This window comes from Salmo salar, chromosome ssa10 (assembly GCF_905237065.1).
Source record: "Salmo salar chromosome ssa10, Ssal_v3.1, whole genome shotgun sequence".
In the NCBI taxonomy this organism is placed as follows: domain Eukaryota; kingdom Metazoa; phylum Chordata; class Actinopteri; order Salmoniformes; family Salmonidae; genus Salmo; species Salmo salar.
This window is the reverse complement of record NC_059451.1, coordinates 44487691-44507681: the sequence shown is the minus strand read 5'-3', so window position 1 is coordinate 44507681 and position 19991 is coordinate 44487691. Positions and strand designations below refer to the sequence as shown.

General features: G+C 42.7%; 2 protein-coding genes across 5 annotated transcripts in view; both read left to right on the top strand.

The window, feature by feature from the left end:
* Positions 1-6835, top strand: part of cachd1 (cache domain containing 1) — a 104507-nt gene extending 97672 nt beyond the window's left edge. The window contains exons 22-26 of one of the 2 annotated variants that reach the window (XM_014123422.2): positions 1071-1222; positions 2641-2802; positions 3345-3413; positions 3519-3620; positions 5134-6835. In XM_014123422.2, the coding sequence (XP_013978897.1) occupies positions 1071-1222; positions 2641-2802; positions 3345-3413; positions 3519-3620; positions 5134-5372 (724 nt within the window). In that variant the 3' untranslated portion in view covers positions 5373-6835. Of the gene's footprint in view, positions 1-1070; positions 1223-2640; positions 2803-3344; positions 3414-3494; positions 3621-5133 lie in introns of both variants that reach the window. The other variant, XM_014123420.2, reaches the window with a different exon arrangement.
* A 5743-nt stretch (positions 6836-12578) lies between these two features.
* The window catches only part of raver2 (ribonucleoprotein, PTB-binding 2), a 176708-nt gene continuing 169295 nt past the window's right edge, over positions 12579-19991 (top strand). For all 3 annotated transcript variants that reach the window (XM_014123425.2, XM_014123424.2, XM_014123423.2), the window contains exon 1: positions 12579-12948. In XM_014123425.2, the coding sequence (XP_013978900.2) occupies positions 12700-12948 (249 nt within the window). In that variant the 5' untranslated portion in view covers positions 12579-12699. The remainder of the gene's footprint in view (positions 12949-19991) is intronic.

Below are 19991 nucleotides of genomic sequence, written 5' to 3'. Positions count from 1 at the left end.
TGCGCCAGACATAGCGTTTTCCTTGATGGCCAAAAGCTCAATTTTAGTCTCATCTGACCAGAGTACCTTCTTCCATATGTTTGGGGAGTCTCCCACATGCCTTTTGGCGAACACCAAACGTGTTTGCTTATTTTTTTCTTTAAGTAATGGCTTTTTTCTGGCCACTCTCCTGTAAAGCCCAGCTCTGTGGAGTGTATGGCTTAAAGTGGTCCTATGGACAGATACTGCAATCTCCGCTGTAGAGCTTTGCAGCTCCTTCAGGGTTATCTTTGGTCTCTTTGTTGCCTCTCTGATTAATGCCCTCCTTGCTTGGTCTGTGAATTTTTGTGGGCGGCCCCCTCTTGGCAGGTTTGTTGTGGTGCCATATTCTTTACATTTTTTTATAATGGATTTAACAGTGGTCCGTGGGATGTTCAAAGTTTCGGATATTTTTTTATAGCCCAACCCTGATCTGTACTTCTCCACAACCTTGTCCCTGACCCTGTTTGGAGAGCTCCTTGGTCTTCATGGTGCCGCTTGCTTGGTGGTGCCCCTTGCTTAGTGGTGTTGGGGCCTTTCAGAACAGGTGTATATATACAGAGATCATGTGACACTTAGATTGCACACATGTGGACTTTATTTGACTAATTATGTGACTTCTGAAGGTAATTGGTTGCACTCGATCTTATTTAGGGGCTTCATAGCAAAGGGGGTGAATACATATGCACGCACCACTTTTCTGTTTTTTATAATTTTTTGAAACAAGTAATTTTTTTCATTTCACTTCACCAATTTGGACTATTTTGTGTATGTCCGTAACATGAAATCCAAATAAAAATACATTTAAATTACAGGTTGTAATGCAACAAAATAGGAAAAACGGCAAGGGGGATGAATACTTTTGCAAGGCACTATACTGATTTAATTAAAGCATGTGGTGATGTGTATATATTGATTTAGAAGAGCAAAACAAGTTTCAGATCACAACACGTTTCCAAAATACATATGCTGAGATTTAACGTGAAGAAAAGCCATTACGTTGTATGAGTCTTGACCATGACTTTACCTCATACCTTTACTCTCATCTCCAGTGACTGTTTTGGCGTGTTGGACTGTGAATGGTGTATGGTGGACAATGATGGGAAGACCCACCTGGACACACCTTACTGTGCCCTGCAGAAGGAATGCTTCGGGGGCATCCTCGGGGCCAAGAGCCCTTACATGGACGGCATGGGGATGTTGGGTGAGTCTACTCATTCCATACTGTCACGAGGTCATGCAAACATAATGGGCTAGTAGGCTTGATTTCCCCGCAGTATGTCCAGAGCAATTTATTTAACGAGTTAGGACCTGAGCCATTTATTTAACGAGTTAGGACCTGAGCCATTTATTTATTTATTTAACGAGTTAGGACCTGAGCCATTTATTTAACGAGTTAGGACCTGAGCCATTTATTTAACGAGTTAGGACCTGAGCCATTTATTTAACGAGTTAGGACCTGAGCCATTTATTTAACGAGTTAGGACCTGAGCCATTTATTTAACGAGTTAGGACCTGAGCCATTTATTTAACGAGTTAGGACCTGAGCCATTTATTTAACGAGTTAGGACCTGAGCCATTTATTTAACGAGTTAGGACCTGAGCCATTTATTTAACGAGTTAGGACCTGAGCCATTTATTTAACGAGTTAGGACCTGAGCAATTTATTTAACGAGTTAGGACCTGAGCCATTTATTTAACGAGTTAGGACCTGAGCCATTTATTTAACGAGTTAGGACCTGAGCCATTTATTTAACGAGTTAGGACCTGAGCCATTTATTTAACGAGTTAGGACCTGAGCCATTTATTTAACGAGTTAGGACCTGAGCCATTTATTTAACGAGTTAGGACCTGAGCCATTTATTTAACGAGTTAGGACCTGAGCCATTTATTTAACGAGTTAGGACCTGAGCCATTTATTTAACGAGTTAGGACCTGAGCCATTTATTTAACGAGTTAGGACCTGAGCCATTTATTTAACGAGTTAGGACCTGAGCCATTTATTTAACGAGTTAGGACCTGAGCCATTTATTTAACGAGTTAGGACCTGAGCCATTTATTTAACGAGTTAGGACCTGAGCAATTTATTTAATTGAGGCCAACTTGTAGAATGTGTAATATTGTTCTAGTTCTAGAAATTTAGTTACACAGCTTTGTATAAATATCTTCCCGTAATGTTAACGGTGAGCTTTAACATGGCTGCCATAGAATGTAGAAGTGTTATGTAAATAATGCAGAAACCTTATTGGCCCAACTCTCTAAATGCATGGCTCTGGTTAGGACCATAGACATCCTGTTAAATGACTTGCCTATTCCAATTCCTAATTCTATGGTTGGGTCATTTAGGTTTCTGCATTACGATGCATTTACATGACACTACAACATTCTATGGCAGCCATGTTATAGCTCACCATTAACATTACACGGGGGATATTTATACAATGGTGTATAACTGATTGTTTAAAATTAGAACTATATTAAAAATTCTACAAGTTGTCCCAACTCTGTAAATACATAGCTCTGGCTGTCATAGTCCTCCTAGAAGATTTTGGTTAGCATAATAGATCCAAGTGTTTAACCCTTCCTCCTCTCTCTCTCTCCCTCTCCCCTCCCTCCTTCCAGATGAGGAGGTTGCATCTCTGAACATGATTCGGAGTGCACCGGTAGGGCCGGTTGCCGGGGGGATTATGGGCTGTATCATGGTGCTGGTGTTGGCTGTATACGCCTACAGACACCAGCTCCACCGGCGCTCACACCAACACATGTCCCCTCTGGCCGCGCAGGGTAAGACACTTCGACATACTGGAGATGAATGTTACCTAGCGGTGACACGGGTAGCGGTGACACGGGTAGCGGTGACACGGGTAGCGGTGACACGGGTGGCGGTGACACGGGTGGCGGTGACACGGGTAGCGGTGACACGGGTGGCGGTGACACGGGTGGCGGTGACACGGGTAGCCTCTGATTTAGGATGACCTCAGAGAAATCTCAGTGTTATGAATAGGACATGTTATTGACATTTTAAAACCACTTTGTTATTGTCTTAGTCTGTTATGAAAGTATTCAAATTCAGACAGTAATTGCCCCTAAAGTTGCCTCTGTTGTCTGAGCATCAGGTCTTCGTTTTGGGAATGAAAGCTGCTGCTAGAGCTGTGGGGATGAATGAATGAACTAATGCCCTGAACTCAACAGCTGACCTGCGCTACAGACAGCAGTGTTGTCTTTCCCAAATGACACCATAAACACTTGTTATTAACTCTGACTAAAGAGATGCATGAAAGTAATCTCTTACAATAATACTTTCTTTCCCTCTGTCCTTTCTGCAGAGATGTCAGTGCGGATGTCGAACCTGGATAATGAGCGAGATGAGGACAGTCATGAAGACAGGGGAATCAGTAAGTACTGTAGGAGGATTAGTATTAGTGTACGGTAAGACCTTGACTTGACCTTGTCTTTATTCCTTGTATTAAACCTAGATGTTTTCCTGTCCCGTCCTGCAGTCAGCAACACACGGTTTATTGCTGCAGTGATGGAGAGACACACCCACAGCCCCGAGCGCAGGAGGAGGTACTGGGGACGGTCAGGGACAGAGAGTGACCACGGTAAGACAATATGACCCCAGAGGAAACAGGCTACTGTTCTGCTCTTCAAACCACACATTTTCTGCTTGAGAAGGAGGAGAGTAGTAGAACTCTCTGTAAAACCACATAACAGATAGGACACCCTTCCCTTGTGTTCCCTCTCTTCTGCCCGGAGATGAGTCTCTCTAGCTAACACTGGTTGTGTAACTACTGATCAGAGAGGAACGTGAAGGAGAGGAGGAAATTGATGCAGTGGAGAAATACAGAGAGAGTGGAAGAAAGAGGGAGGAGGCGATTCAGGGCAAACAGCAAAGCGTTAAAAACACATTGGCTCTGTTCCTCAGCTCAGTCAGTGGCGTTTTCCCACAGTCCACTCACTCACACTGCTGAAGGGTCTCTGTACTCTCTAGACACACAGTCACTGAGTCAAGGATGTTGTCTAACAGCCTGCAGGCTAACAGACATCCAGGTATGGGCTTTATTAATACAACCTTTCTCTGTATTATTACCTAACTCCTGACCTTTCACATCCCCTGTTTCAGGCCCCGTCTCCACGGTTGTTCATGACCCTTTTAACTGTGATTTACTTTTCTCACCTCTTGTGCTGCTCGAACAACTGATGACAAATGGCAGTAGCACTGTTTGAAATGTCTTCTCATCAATAGATGGAAGGAGTTGAGCAGAGGATAGGAGTGCGGAGCTGCGCACTCTGTGCTTCTGAAGTTGGCATCTTTCCTCTCCTCCGGATCCCATTGAAGTCCTCCCCATAGTTCTCTCTGACAGAATTAGAGAACATGTCAAAAGCCTAAGTGACCTTCAGAAGCTCTACTAGCCAGGTTATATCAGTACCTCTTTGTTTCGCTTAGATATATACCAATAGATGCCCATTCCTTCTCCCATCTTCCACTCATACCTATCTTCCATTACACTCAGCACAGCAGTGACGTTTCTACTCTTTCCACAGTTGGACTGTTTTCTAAAAGTTGATGGTTCATCTTGTAGAACTGAAGTGCCGGAGGGATGCTAAATGTTGGGATTTGGCAGATATGTATGATGCTTTAATGTCAGTGATCTGCGGGGAGTCGTGGAGGAGGGAGGGAAGTTGGAGAGGTGTTGGAGATGGAGGGATTGATTCAAATTGCCAATCCCCCCTGATTGATATCGCTCTCTTTCTCTCCACTGCCGGGGCACAAACTTTCCTTAACTCGTCCCTTCATACCAGCTCACGTGCAACGTACACACACACCACTCCCTGCACATACAGCTCTCCTTCTCCAGACGTTTCTACAATGATTGAGATTTAACACACGGAATTAATGAGGTGTGATGGCTTAGAATGTTATTCCCTAAACTGTAATTATAGATCGATGGACGTATACTCTGGTGTGTAAAGTCTTGCTGATTCTCCTCTGAAGTCTCTATTGGTCTATCACAAAGTGCTTGTATACTTATCTCCTTTTATGAATGCCTGTGTTTTTTACATAGATGTGGATTGAATGTATATTAACGTCTGTGTTCCTGTGTGTCGCAACAGGTTACAGCACCATGAGTCCTCAGGAGGACAGCGAAAACCCTCCCTGCAACAACGACCCCCTGTCGGCCGGCGTGGACGTGGGGAACCACGACGACGACCTGGATCTGGACACGCCCCCTCAGACGGCGGCGCTGCTCAGCCACAAGTTCCACCCGTACCGCCACCCGCCCCACCACCAGCTCCACACACACCACCTGCAGGCAGCTGTCACTGTGCACAGTGTGGACGCAGAGTGCTGATCCTCTATACCCGATACCTACACAGGCCTCAGCTCTCCTCCAACCCCACCAGCCCTATCCCAAGCCTGGCTACATCACTACTAGCTATTCATCCAACACTACCACTACCAACCCCAGACTCCACCACTCATGTGTGCTCCCACTGTGCCAAGCCAGGGTGAGAGGAGTTGGGCTGGGGAGAACAGAGCAGACCCCCTGCAGGAGGAACACTAGCTTCTGTAGCCCAGTATAGCCCTGCTCAGAAACATGGGGGGTGTGGTGGAGGCCTCTTTTATTCAAAAGGGGTCTGAACTTGTTTAAAAGTGTAAACAAAGCATCTCAAATTTTTAAGAAGAAGATAACAAATAAGAAATAAATGATTATTTTTCTACTATTTATTGAACTGGATTTGAGAATGATCAGATGAGCGCCTGACAGTGGCTGGAGCTGAACTGAATGAACTCTGGTTGCCAAGGTAACCACAGTGGCTGATCATGGACCACAGAGTGTCCCTGCTGCACACGCCCCTCACTTCCTGTTAAGGACGCATCATGAAGAGGAAGTGGTTATTCAACACATATCTGACACAGGTTATTCTTTGGATTATTTTCAGTTGAGAATCAGAAAATCCTTGTTATTGTTGTGAAATTAGTTGAACTCTTTGTCCTGACTGAACAAGCTGAGTACAATAAATTGTATTCACTAATCCACCCTACCAGGCAACCACCAGTCAAGGGCTGGTTTGTGTCAATGGGATGCTGTATGACTGAATATGGAAGGGCGATGTCAGGCCAGAACCCTGGCAGAATGACTCAGACACACAGGAAGAGCCATTCCCACACTTTAGTGACCTGTTATCTGCCTGAACATTAAGGCATAGAGCTGGTGAGAGGGATTGGTTGGTCTGTTTTATCTGACCCACTCACACTAACATCTGGACCTGGTGGGCCAAGCTATGACTCTCTCTGTCTCTATGCCTTAGTGGGACCTATCAGTGTTGAAGAGAGGTGTGTGTGTGTGTGTACACAGCTTGTGCAACTGTAATTGTGTGTGTGTGTGTGTGTGTGTGTGTGTGTGTGTGTGTGTGTGTGTGTGTGTGTGTGTGTGTGTGTGTGTCTGATTGTATGGAAGTGGTCAGAGCATCTTAATTGAAAGCATTATTACATGGTTTAATTGTTTTGAAAGTGTAATTAGTGAATAGAGATGAAATTATTTTTGTTTCAGCAGTCCGCCTGATTTTCGGACGAGTAATTTCCCCGTTATGACTGTTTTTTTGTCATGTGATTCATGGATGAACTTCTCCAAATCATGTCATTATGCTATTCATTTAGTTTTGGTGAAGAATGTCTCATGTTTTTTTACCCCCGATCTAAACTGTATAATGTGTACATACCTTTTTAAAAGTCACAAATAGCTATTCATGTGTTGCACTCCATATTTTTATGTTGGAAATGAAATATTGTTTACTCAAAATGATGCTCAGATATTTGGGTTTATTGTGATATTTTTCAGTTCATGCGACACCTTGGATGTTATTAGGTCTACCTTTCTTAAGGTCCATATTGGATGGAAGACAGACTGACATAGTTGTATTTTAGACACTTAAAGTTGAAGCTCTTAGTCTTTAAAAAAAAAATGTTTAACCACGTAGGGTCAAAATGTCACAAAAAACAATATCAATTGTCAAGAAGAGATTTTATTTTAGACTGCAGTGGAACTTTCTCCCTGTTCGTTGAGTTGGATTAGTTATAGACAGGATATGGGTCAATTTCATTTCAAATCTTAGAAATTGAATATCGTGTTACTTCCTGAATTGAAATATAATTGACCCCAACTTTAGTTCTAGAATACCTTTTCATTGAATAATAATGCCATGTCACCTAACCCTATAGGTCATATTATGGGATATTGTGGTACTCTACTCTCTGTAGTTAAAGCAGTAATTAGTTTTAGTCACAGTTATCTCCTACTGTCCTGTTCATAACCACCACCACTGAAATTATAGCACTGGACGTTACTCATAACACTACACAGCTCTGGGAATATACGCCTCGATTTTGTCACGTCGGTTGGTACATATTTCCAACGGTACAGCACCAAAACATACAGTACCAGTCAAAAGATTGGACACACCTACTCATTCAAGGGTATTTCTTTATTTTTACTATTTTCTACATTGTAGAATAATAGTGAAGATGTCTAAACTATAAAATAACACACATGGAATCATGTAATAACCTAAAAAGTGTTAAACAAACCAAAATATATTTAAGATTTTAGATTCTTCAAAGTAGCCATCCTTTGCCTCGAGGACAGCATTGCACACGCTTGGCATTCTCTCAACCAGCTTCACCTGGAATGCTTTACCAACAGTCTTGAAGGAGTTTCCACGTATATGCTGAGCACTTGTTGGCTGCTTTTCCTTTACTCTGCAGTCCAACTCATCCCAAACCATCTCACTTGGGTTGAGGTCGGTCATCTGATGCAGCATTCCATCACTCTCCTTGGCAAATAGCCCTTACACAGCCTGGATGTGTGTCGGGTCATTGTCCTGTTGTAAAATAAATGATAGTCCCACTAAGCGCAAACCAGATGGGATGGCGTATCGCTGCAGAATGCTGTGGTAGCCCTGCTGGTTAAGTGTGCCTTGAATTCTAAATAAATCACTGACAGTGTCACGAGCAAAGCACCACCATACCATCACACCTCCTCCTCCATGCTTCACGTGGGAACCACACATGCGGAGATCATATGTTCACCTATTCTGCGTCAAGGCAAAGGGTGGCTACTTTGAAGAATCTCAAATATATTTTGATATGTTTAACACTTTTGTTGGTCACTACTTGATTCCATATATGTTATTTCATAGTTTTGATGTCTTCAATATGGGACTGTAGTATGTGGAAAATAGTAAAAGTAGGAAAAACTCTTGAATGAGTAGGTGTGTCAACTTTTGACTGGTACTGTAAGTGGGTCTGATGTTTAGATTTTTGGTTTGAATCTGAAAAACAAGAGCTACATTTACTGAGACTATATTGTAATTACATTTTTGATGCGAGAGAGCATGAACAGTATTTACCAGCTGTTGTAAGAAAGTATAATCTTGTGTATACTGAACACTATGAATTTAATTAATGTACTGAAAGAACTTCCAGTGTAACATATACAGTTATAAAATGGAGATATATTGCAATGTGAATGTGATAAAAAAAAAAAATCCATGTTACACTTAAAACCACTTGCCTTTGAATGTATTTCCCATTTACTATGTTACAGTTCACTGTGTACCATGTACTGTACTGCCTCAATATTTAATTCACGGTGTACCATCATGTACTACTCCCTTTAGACAGCATTAATCACATCTTAGTTCATCAATAACATTAAGTACCACCCATGGCAGACACAATCACAGTGCAACAACTTAGTAGGCTGATGTTCCTAGGTCAGTCTGTAGGGCACCATGTCCCACCTGCCAGTACAGATACAGTAGGATGAACTGATAGGGAGGGATTACCTGCTCCTGTATTTAGCCTCTGTGTCAGCCCCATATTGCTGTTAGCAACCAACCCATATTTATTGTTGGATTAGACTGGGGTGGAAAGGTAATTTAGGGCGACTGAACGGTATTAGACAATGGCCTTTTAATCCCACAGGTTAACTGCCCTCTGTTTTCAGCGTGTTCCAGCTACTGTAGAAGTAGTTAATTGTGGGGGAGGTAGGGGAAGAGCTATGCTTTATAGTGCTTCTACATCTGCATTGCTGTTTGAGGTTTTAGGCTGGGTTTCTGTATAACACTTTGTGACGTCTGCTGATGTAAAAAGGGCTTTATGAATACATTTGATTTATGGATATTTATTTATAAGCCTTTCTGTACATCTTAATTGGCATATAGACTTTTGTACCAAACAATCTAGATTCTATGAGTTTTCTTTGTAGTCACATTCACCACCTCTAAAAGAGAAGATGTGCCTAAAGTGATGAATTGATGTCTTGGCATCAATTTATGGAATATGATCTATAGGTCTATGAATGTAAAGAGGTTGAGAAAGATCTACAGACACACTATAGCAGTTGTGAATAATGGGTAAATGCTGAAGTGGGATTCGGTCCTCTATCTAACCAGGTCTTCTCTCCACATTCTAAACTAAGTTTCTTCAGATAAAGAGAAAGGACACGGTAGATGTTTTTCCTTAATGACAATAGGCAGCAGGACAGAAAAGTGGACCAGCTTGTTCTGCAGTGCTGAAGGATGGGCCAGGGCCAGCAGGAGAAAGAGTAGCTCCTCACTCTTTCTCCCTCTCTCTGCCATGGATCTGCTCCGGATTAGAGCACTCTCACTTTCCTAAGGCCATTCAGGGTGTACCCAAGGCATTCTCTGACAACTGAGGAGTAAGCATACACATGCACTAACAGGCTAGCTTATTCTGAAGTAGGCCTGTACTTATTTGCATCTCCTCCTCGTCATCAATGCATCTCAGAAGGACCACTGGTTGAGGCTGATGTACCATTAACATCAGGGAACATGGGGACGGTTATGTTGAAGGGCAATTGGGTAGGTGATAGAGGTCCTGCTCATGCTTAATCCATTCTGTAATTTTCTGTTCTTCAATCCCATATAAATGTGTACCTGAATGGTGAGGACAACCATCCAGTGTCCTGGATTAAAGCAAGGAATGACCATGTAAATGAGTGAAATAGATCTACAATGAAGATGATTTTATCGCCGTCCCTGAATTGATAATGTTTACTCCTACACACACAGAGCACCTCACTCACAGCCATTCAGGGTTCAAGGTTCCGTCCGCCTACATAACAAACATGTGTCCCAGGTTCCTGCATTGCCCCATTCAGCCACTCGCTGACACCCACTCACAGGTCCCAACGATCGAGCGCTGACGTTTCCTTGTTTCTTCTCATACTCCCACTCGGTGGAGCTCTGAATCATTCTCACAGAAGTGCAGACCAACACCCCATCCCCATTGGCATCTGGTTGGATAGCCTGCCTTTCCTTTTACATGTGAAAGACTTCTCTGATTTGCATGGATGAAAAATGTGACAAACTTTGAGGAATTTTTATGACATGAGGGGAATACAATGGTGTGTGAATGAGAGAGATTGTTTTCTTGAGGGGAGTTTCTGTTTATCTCTGATTGGGATAAATCCTGTCTCCAGCATCTTGTTACTGACCAGCATCACTGACCATCATTTCAGAGAAAACACAGTTGATTGATTCATGTCTTCCAATCTGTATGGATATTGAGACATTTTGCTGGTAGGCTCACATACAGTACAGTTTTGAGAACACACTCATTCAAGCCAATCTTGTTATAGCCTATATCCATTGAATAACTATTTTATTCAACCGCCCGTCAGACAGGAAGTGGGTTAGTTTGATTGCTGTAATTACACATAAACGAGGTATAGTTCTGCTTTAGTCTGAAGACTGTAATTTCATTTTCCAGTTGAGAGCAGGATGTTTCCATCCCTTCGTTGTGATAGTGTAGCACTATTTGTAGAGCTGCCAAACATCTCACTAGGTAAACGGAGCATCATATCTATTTTGCATGATGATTGGTTTATTTTCTCCCCTTTTTAAAAACAGTTGTGCTGAAAATATTTCCTAAGCGGGTTGCAATTTATACATTCAGGTCTGACACGCACACACTCACATGGCCATTGTGGGGGCCCTGGAGGAAAGCTGCCATTTACCGCTCAGTCTGACTGGGTGGCATCATCCACCCACAGGAAAAGGATTGACTGACTTTGGCTGAGAGAAGACCTGGCCATTCAGGTTTATAATCTGCACAGCAGGGGAACGTTACTCCATTTTCCACTGTTTGTATGTTAGGGTATATTTCTTATTTATAGGCAAAATAAAGTATGGCCTATATCCTACATTGCAAGGATTTGAATTATTTTCAATTAGTTTTTTACTCAGTCGGGTTCTCGCCTCACTATCGAGAGTAAGAATAGTAGGTGCAATGTCTACATTTGGTTGTGCATCAGCAGTTTTTCTCTTATTTCAGTCCCTCAGTTAGCTGACAATTACCCATGTCAATATTTAGATTGGTAGTTAGCTGGCTAGACTATCTTGTAGTAATCATGGCTGAATACCGAACGTGCATGCAGAGCACGTCATTCTCACTCAGATATCATCTCAACATTAGCTTTAAAACAGAAAATATGTCTTGCCATAATTGTCTAGATGCTGTAGCCATTAAGATTTCCCTTCACTGGAACTAAGGGGCCTAGCCCGAACCATGAAAAACAGCCCCAGACCGTTATTCTTCCTCCACAAACTGTACAGTTGGCACTATGCATTGGAACTGGTAGCGTTCCCCTGGCATCCGCCAAACCCAGATTCATCCGTCGGACTGCCAGATGGTGAAGAGTGATTCATCACTCCAGAGAATGTGTTTCCACTGCTCCAGAGTCCAATGGTGGCGAGCTTTACGCCACTCCAGCCGACGCTTGGCATTGCGTATGGTGATCTTAGGCTTGTATGCAGCTGTTCTGCCATGGAAACCCATTTCATGAAGCTCCCGATGAACCGTTCTTGTGCTGACGTTGCTTCCAGAGGCAGCTTGGAACTCTGTAGTGAGTGTTGCAACCAAGGACAGACTACTTGCTTCAGCACCCGTTGGCCCAGTTCTGTGAGCTTGTGTGGCCTACCACTTTGCGGCTGAGACATTTTTGCTCCTAGACAATAACAGCACTTACAGTTGACCAGGGCAGCTCTAGTAGGGCAGAAATTTGACGAACTGACTTGTTGGAAAGGTGGCATCCCATGACGGTGCCACGTTGAACGTATCTGAGCTCTTCAGTAAGGCCATTCTACTGCCAATGTTTGTCTATGGAGATTGCATGGCTTTTGTACTCGATTGTATAACGGATGTGGGGGAAATAGCTAAATCCACTAATTTGAAGGGTGTGTCCACATACTGTTAGAGAGCAATGTTTATTTGAAAAACAGTATGCATTATGCTTTATCATAAAACGAATTATGCAACCTGTAGGCTAGTTGATTGTACTCTTCTCAGTATTGGATATAGCCTCTCTATAACGTGCTTATTGACAGGTAGCATTAGTTCATTAGCCATGGAGTATAGTCTACCACAGGATGGCGATACAATACTCGTTATTGTTTCATAGTGCCCTCTTATACATTTTGTCAACGGTGTGGGTCGCCAAGCGTCCGGGGTAGCCTACAGTAGCGCGCCGGGGCCTGGCTTCATGTGCGTACCTTTCCCGTCTGCTCTGCTCTCTCTCACTCAGATGGGAGCGACAAAAACACAGACGCCCACCTATCACTGCCTCCACTCACTTTCTATCACAGCTACTCAAGATGGCGGCAGCTTCCTCCATCCAGCCGCCGACCGTTCACTCTTTGAACCAGGAAAGTGCACATTTCCCGGATTCTGACAGCCCGGAGAGCCGGCAGGATGAGGACGCAGCATCCAAGGGGACCAGTCTCAGAGACTTACCCGATTTGGAACCGGAGGAAATTGAGAAGAGGCTAGAGAGAACTCGCCGCGAGCTGAGCAACAGGAGGAAAATCCTAATTAAAAACCTTCCACAAGATTCAACCAACCAGGTATCCTACACTATTCTGTATTTTGACAGATGGAGGGAAAGTTGTTTTGTTGCGCTTCTCTTTTGCGGCTCTCTGGAAGTTTAAAATAATTTCAGGTGTGCTAATATGCAATACTTTGCTATACTTATGTGTAGTATATTTGGACCAAAACGAATATTGGGCCAAATTAATTAACTTAAACTGTTTGAGAGATCCGTTAATTTTGCTGCGAGTATTGTCGTGGCTCTGCGACCTGCCACTCTCATTCGATATCCATATTACTGTTAAATAGTAGTTTGTAATGCATCATTAGTCTAATTCCTACAAAGACAGTTATACAATGTAAATGCTGAAAGGCATTTAACTATGGACGCGCACCGGGCTTGTTATATTTTGTTGTTACAATGTAGCGAGGAAAGATATCAGACAGTGGCCTCGAGTTTGTTAATAATTTCTACAATGTGACCAATGACACAAATATTTGCCAGTAGCTTACAATTGAGCAAATAGAAGAAGCCAAGGGCAATGTTATGCGTTTATTTATCTGCGTAGACCTCCACCTCACATGAAACTTTTTAGTTTGTCTGATATGGGCTATTTGGTTTTAATTTTGCGACATGACAACCAAATCGAGCACTACAATATGTTATTCCTGATTACGCAGTACGACCATATCATAATACTACAACTATCCAATATACAGTATATTGAGTTATAAGGGAATTTTATTGCCCGTCAAACCATTGATTTTAAAACACACACACACACACACACACACACACACACACACACACACACACACACACACACACACACACACACACACAGTCTGTGCACCACAGTTCCCATGTGAGTAAGTGGGTTTTCCCAGAATCCACACACACAGGAGAGCAACATTTTTAAACAGATCCACTCTGCTGTCTGCACCATAAGGAGGCTGCCAGGTTGATGGAAATGGAAAACCATCTCTGGCTTATGTAACTTGTCTGCTATCCCCCATCCTTTCCATATCCCCTCCATATCCCATCCTCGCCCCCAGCCCATTTCCCCCCAGTATAGTAGGAGCCTGACTAGCCCCCATTGTAATGGTGTCCTTGTCCAAGTTGGATGCTGTCAGATCTATAACCCTGCTGATACCCCTCAGATGAACGGGAAGGGGATGGAGAGAGGTAGGGAGAGAAGATATAGCAGAAAAGCTGGTTGAGAGAGAGCAGATGTAGGTTGAGCGGTTGATGGAGGATACAGTGCATTCGAAAAGTATTCAGACCCCTTGACTTTTTCCACATTTTTGTTACATTACAGCCGTGTTCTAAAATTGATTACATTGTTTTTTCCCCTCATCAGTCTACACACAATAACCCATAATGACAAAGCAAATACAAATACAAAGCAAAAAGGGTTTTAGACATTTTTGCAAATGTATTATAAATAAAAAATGGAAATATCACATTTACATAAGTATTCAGACACTTTACTCAGTACTATGTTGAAGCACCGTTGGCAGTGATTATAGCCTGGAGTCTTCGTAGGGTATGACGCTACAAGCTTGGCACACCTGTCTTTGGGGAGTTTCTCCCATTCTTCTCTGCAGTTCCTCTCAAGCTCTGTCAGGTTGGATGGGGAGTGTTGCTGCACAGCTATTTTCACATCTCTCCAGAGATGTTCGATTGGGTTCAAGTCCGGGCTCTGGCTGGACCACTCAACAACATTCAGAGACTTGTCCCGAAGCCACTCCTGCATTGTCTTGGCTGATGGCTTAGGGTCGTTGTCCTGTTGGAAGGGGAAACTTCACCCCAGTCTGAGGTCCTGAGCGCTATTGAGCAGGTTTTCACCCAGGATCTCTCTGTACTTTGCTCCATTCATCTTTCCCTCTATCCTGACTAGACTCCCAGTCCCTGCCACTGAAAAACATCCCCACAACATGATGCTGCCACCACCATGCTTCATCATAGGGGTGGTGACAGGTTTCCTCCAGACGTGACTTTCTCCAATTCAGGCCAAAGAGTTCAATGTTGGTTTCATCAGATCAGAGAATCTTGTTTCTCATGGTCTGAGTCCTTTAGGTGCCTTTTGGCAAACTCCAAGTGGACTGTCATGTGCCTTTTACTGAGGAGTGACTTCCGTCTAGCCACTCTACCATAAAGGCCTGATTGGTGGAGTGCTGCAGAGATGGTTGTCCTTCTAGAAGTTTCTCCCATCTCCACAGAGGAACTCTGGAGCTCTGTCAGAGTGACCATAGGGTTCTTGGTCACCTCTCCGACCAAGGCCCTTCTCAGCCAATTGCTCAGTTTGGCCAGTTGGCCAGCTTTAGGAAGAGTCTAGGTGGTTCCAAACTTCTTCCATATAAGAATGATGGAGGCCACTGTGTTCTTGGGGACCTTCAATGCTGCAGACATTTTTTGGTACCTTGCCCCAGATCTGTGCCTCGACACAATCCTGTCTCGGAGCTCTACGGACAATTTCCTTCGACCTCATGGCTTGGTTTTTACTCTGACATGTACTGTCAACTGTGGGACCTTATATAGACAGGTGTGTGCCTTTCCAAATCATGTCCAATCAATTGAATTTACCACACGTGGACTCCAATCAAGTTGTAGAAACATCTCAAGCATGATCAGTAGAAACAGGATGCACCTGAGCTCAATTTCGAGTCTCATAGCAAAGGGTTTGAATACCTATGTAAATAAGGTATTTATGTTTTTATCTTTAATACATTTGCAAAAAAATCTTAACCTGTTTTCACTTTGTCATTATGGGGTATTGTGTGCAGAATGATGAGGAAATGCTTTTATTAAATCATTTTTAGAATAAGGTTGTAACATAACAAAATGTGGAAAAAGGGAAGGGGTCTGAATACTTTCCGAATGCACTGTATAGATGGTTTTCTGTTCCATTAACCAGTCCTCTCTTACAAACGAGATTTCATCTCTGTGAGACTAACCTGGATAAATAAAGGTTAAGTAGAAACAAATGAGAGTAGGGCAGAATACAGGGTGGGAGGGTTAAGGGGTGAGGTGGGAGGGATGGTGGAGGATGAGGCGTCAAACTACCCACTCACCTCCTGCTGTCAGCTAAGCTGTTCAATTATTTAGAGCCTCTCTGGAACAGGTGAGACTCATGCAGGTGGTGTGTATGTCACCCTCTTTACCCAGCCCTCTCCTGGATAGCACTGCTGCATGTGTCAATAGCAGATGTTGTCAAATCTGCCCCTCAAAGAACAAGACACACTCTTCATCACCACCGTGCACACACAACACGCACTCAATATCACATGCACAAACATACACAAAACTCCACGCACAAACAAACGCAAGCCTGCATACAAATCCATTATTTTGAAGAGGTCATTATTAGTATTGATATAATGGGTATCCTACTCCCTGAGTAGCTCCCTAAGAGGACTGAAATAGCTGACAGGGAGCTGAGTGGTGCAGCATGCCTGACTCTGAGCCTGGGTGTAGAAGCTGGCTGACTGTTGTAGATCTAGCTGCCTGGCTGACTGTTGTAGTGCTGGTGCTACAGAGCATGGTGCTTCAGAGCATGGTGCTACAGAGCATGGTGCTACAGAGCATGGTGCTACAGGGCATGGTGCTACAGGGCATGGTGCTACAGGGCATGGTGCTACAGGGCATGGTGCTACAGGGCATGGTGCTACAGGGCATGGTGCTACAGAGCATGGTGCTTCAGAGAATGGTGCTTCAGAGCATGGTGCTACAGAGCATGTCAGAGCATGGTGCTTCAGAGCATGGTGCTTCAGAGCATGGTGCTACAGAGCATGGTGCTTGCAACACCATGGTTGTGGCTTCAATTCCCACGGGGGACCAGTATGAAAAAAAGTATGAAAATGTATGCAGTCACTACTGTGAATCACTCTGGATAAGAGCGTCTGCTAAATGACGTAAATTATTACTCTGTTATTATCAGAGCTGATTGAGAAGAAAAGACTACTGGCAACTTAAAGTGGAAATATGTTGCATTCACAGCAGTGACGTAACTAGAGATTCATGGATAGGGGGACTAAGCCTCTTTTAGGGGGGTCTGGGCATACTCCCCCCTCTCTCTGTATCTGTTCTGACTTACCACAAATTCACATCGTAGCCTATCTGCATGAATCCGTCCTGTCCGAGCCTTTTCCTGTCCGTTTACTGTTAGCAAGCAGTCTCAAGCCACAGAAGTAGCTAACACTAGAGGTCGACCGATTAATCGGAATGGCCGATTAATTAGGGCCGATTTCAAGTTTACATAACAATCGGAAATCGGTATTTTTGGACGCCGATTTGGCCGATTTAATTTAAAATTATTATTATTATTATTTATTTTTTTTACTTTTATTTAACTAGGCAAGTCACTTAAGAACACATTCTTATTTTCAATGACGGCCTAGGAACGGTGGGTTAATGTTAATGGAATTTTATATCTTAATGATAATAATCAACAATCAATAAGCCTTGACTAATTCCCAAGGTTTGTAAGACAATGGGTTAAATAATTAGGCAAGGACTCAGCTTTCTGCAAAAGGTTCATTCGGCTTTATTCATGAGAACGTTCTGTAGTCCCAATAACAGACCTTTATTTTATAGTTCCCTCCTTACTTACGCACATATATACACACACAAACATTAGATGTATGTTTCACTCCCCGGATTTCTCACAACCGTTAATCACTATCCAGCGCTGCCCGTTCCTTTCCCCCCCGAGATTAGAGAAACCTTGGGGATACCTCCCTGCTTAAACACACACACATTTTGTCCCGACCTTCTACTAGACCTTATGGGACTAATCATTCAGTACATTGATTATTCATTATCCATGCTACATAACTACTAATTAATGATGGATTATTAATTCATTTACCTCTATTAGATAATTCTCTTATCAGTTAACTGCCTTGTTCAGGGGCAGAACGACAGATTTTTACCTTGTCAGCTCAGGAATTCAATCTTGCAACCTTACGGTTAACTAGTCCAACACTCTAACCACCTGCTTTACATTGCCCTCCACGAGGAGCCTGCCTTTTACGCGAATGCAGTAAGAAGCCAAGGTAAGTTGCTAGCTAGCATTAAACTTATCTTATAAAAAACAATCAATCAATCATAATCACTAGTTAACTACACATGGTTGATGATATTACTAGTTTATCTAGCCTGTCCTGCGTTGCATATAATCGCTTAGGTACACGTTGCTCCAACCATAAACATCAATGCCTTTCTTAAAATCGATACACAAGTATATATTTTTAAACCTGCATATTTAGTTAATATTGCCTGCTAACATGAATTTCTTTTAACTAGGGAAAATGTGTCACTTCTCTTGCAAACAGAGTCAGGGTATATGCAGCAGTTTGGGCCGCCTGGCTCGTTGCGAACTGTGAAGACTATTTCTTCCTAACAAAGACAGCCGACCTCGCCAAACGGGGGATGATTTAACAAAAGCGCATTTGCGAAAAAAGCACAATCGTTGCACGACTGTACCTAACCATAAACATCAATGCCTTTCTTAAAATCAATACACAGAAGTATATATTTTTAAACCTGCATATTTAGCTAAAAGAAATCCAGGTTAGCAGGCAATATTAACCAGGTGAAATTGTGTCATTTTGCGTTCATTGCACACAGTTAGGGTATATGCAACAGTTTGGGCCGCCTGGCTCGTTGCGAACTAATTTGCCAGAAATTTACGTAATTATGACATAACATTGAAGGTTGTGCAATGTAACAGGAATAACGTTTAGTTTTCGAAATGATAGTTTCCGGATTCGACCATATTAATGACCTAAGGCTCGTATTTCTGTGTGTTATTATGTTATAATTAAGTCTATGATTTGATAGAGCAGTCTGACTGAGCGATGGTAGGCAGCAGCAGGCTCGTAAGCATTAATTCAAAATTGCCAGCAGCCCTTTGCAATGCATTGCACTGTTTATGACTTCAAGCCTGTCAACTCTCAAGATGAGGCTGGTGTAACCGATGTGAAATGGCTAGCTAGTTATCCCGGTGCGCGCTAATAGCGCTTCAAACGTCACTCGCTCTGAGACTTGGAGTAGTTGTTTCTCCTTGCTCTACATGGGTAACGCTGCTTCGAGGGTGGCTTTTGTCGATGTGTTCCTGGTTCAAGCCCAGGTAGGAGCGAGGAGAGGGACGGAAGCTATACTGTTACACTGGCAATACTAAAGTGCCTATAAGAACATCCAATAGTCAAAGGTATATAAAATACAAATCGTATAGAGAGAAATAGTCCTATAATTCCTATAATAACTACAACCTAAAACATCTTACCTGGGAATATTGAAGACTCATGTTAAAAGGAACCACCAGCTTTCATATGTTCTCATGTTCTGAGCAAGGAACTTAAATGTTAGCTTTTTTACATGGCACATATTGCATTTTACTTTCTTCTCCAACACTTTGTTTTTGCATTATTAAAACCAAATTGAACATGTTTCATTATTTATTTGAGGCTAAATTGATTTTATTGATGTATTATATTAAGTTAAAATAAGTGTTCATTCAGTATTGTTGTAATTGTCATTATTACAAATAAATAAAAAATAAAAAATCGGCCGATTAATCGGTACCGGGTTTTTGGTCCTCCAATAATAGGTATCGGTATTGGCGTTGAAAAATCATAATCGGTCGACCTCTAGCTAACACTAACCAGAATGTTAGCTACAATTCGGCCTAACAGTAACTAGCGCTTGCAGCTGCCTCTGCAGCAGCAGCCTCCCCAGGTCCTAGTCGCCCAAAAAACGTACCCGATTTAATCTGGTTATTACTACTGCCCAGAAACTAGAATATGCATATAATTATTGGCTTTGGATAGAAAACACCCTAAAGTTTCTAAAACTGTTTGAATGGTGTCTGTGAGTATAACAGAACTCATATGGCAGGCAAAAACCTGAGAAGATTCTGTACAGGAAGTGCCCTCTCTGACCATTCCTTGAGCTTCTTGACTCTTTTTATTGAAAACTTAGGATCTTTGCTGTAACGTGACACTTCCTACGGCTCCCATAGGCTCTCAGAACCCGGGAAAAAGCTGAATGATGTCGAGGCAACCCCTGGCTGAAAAA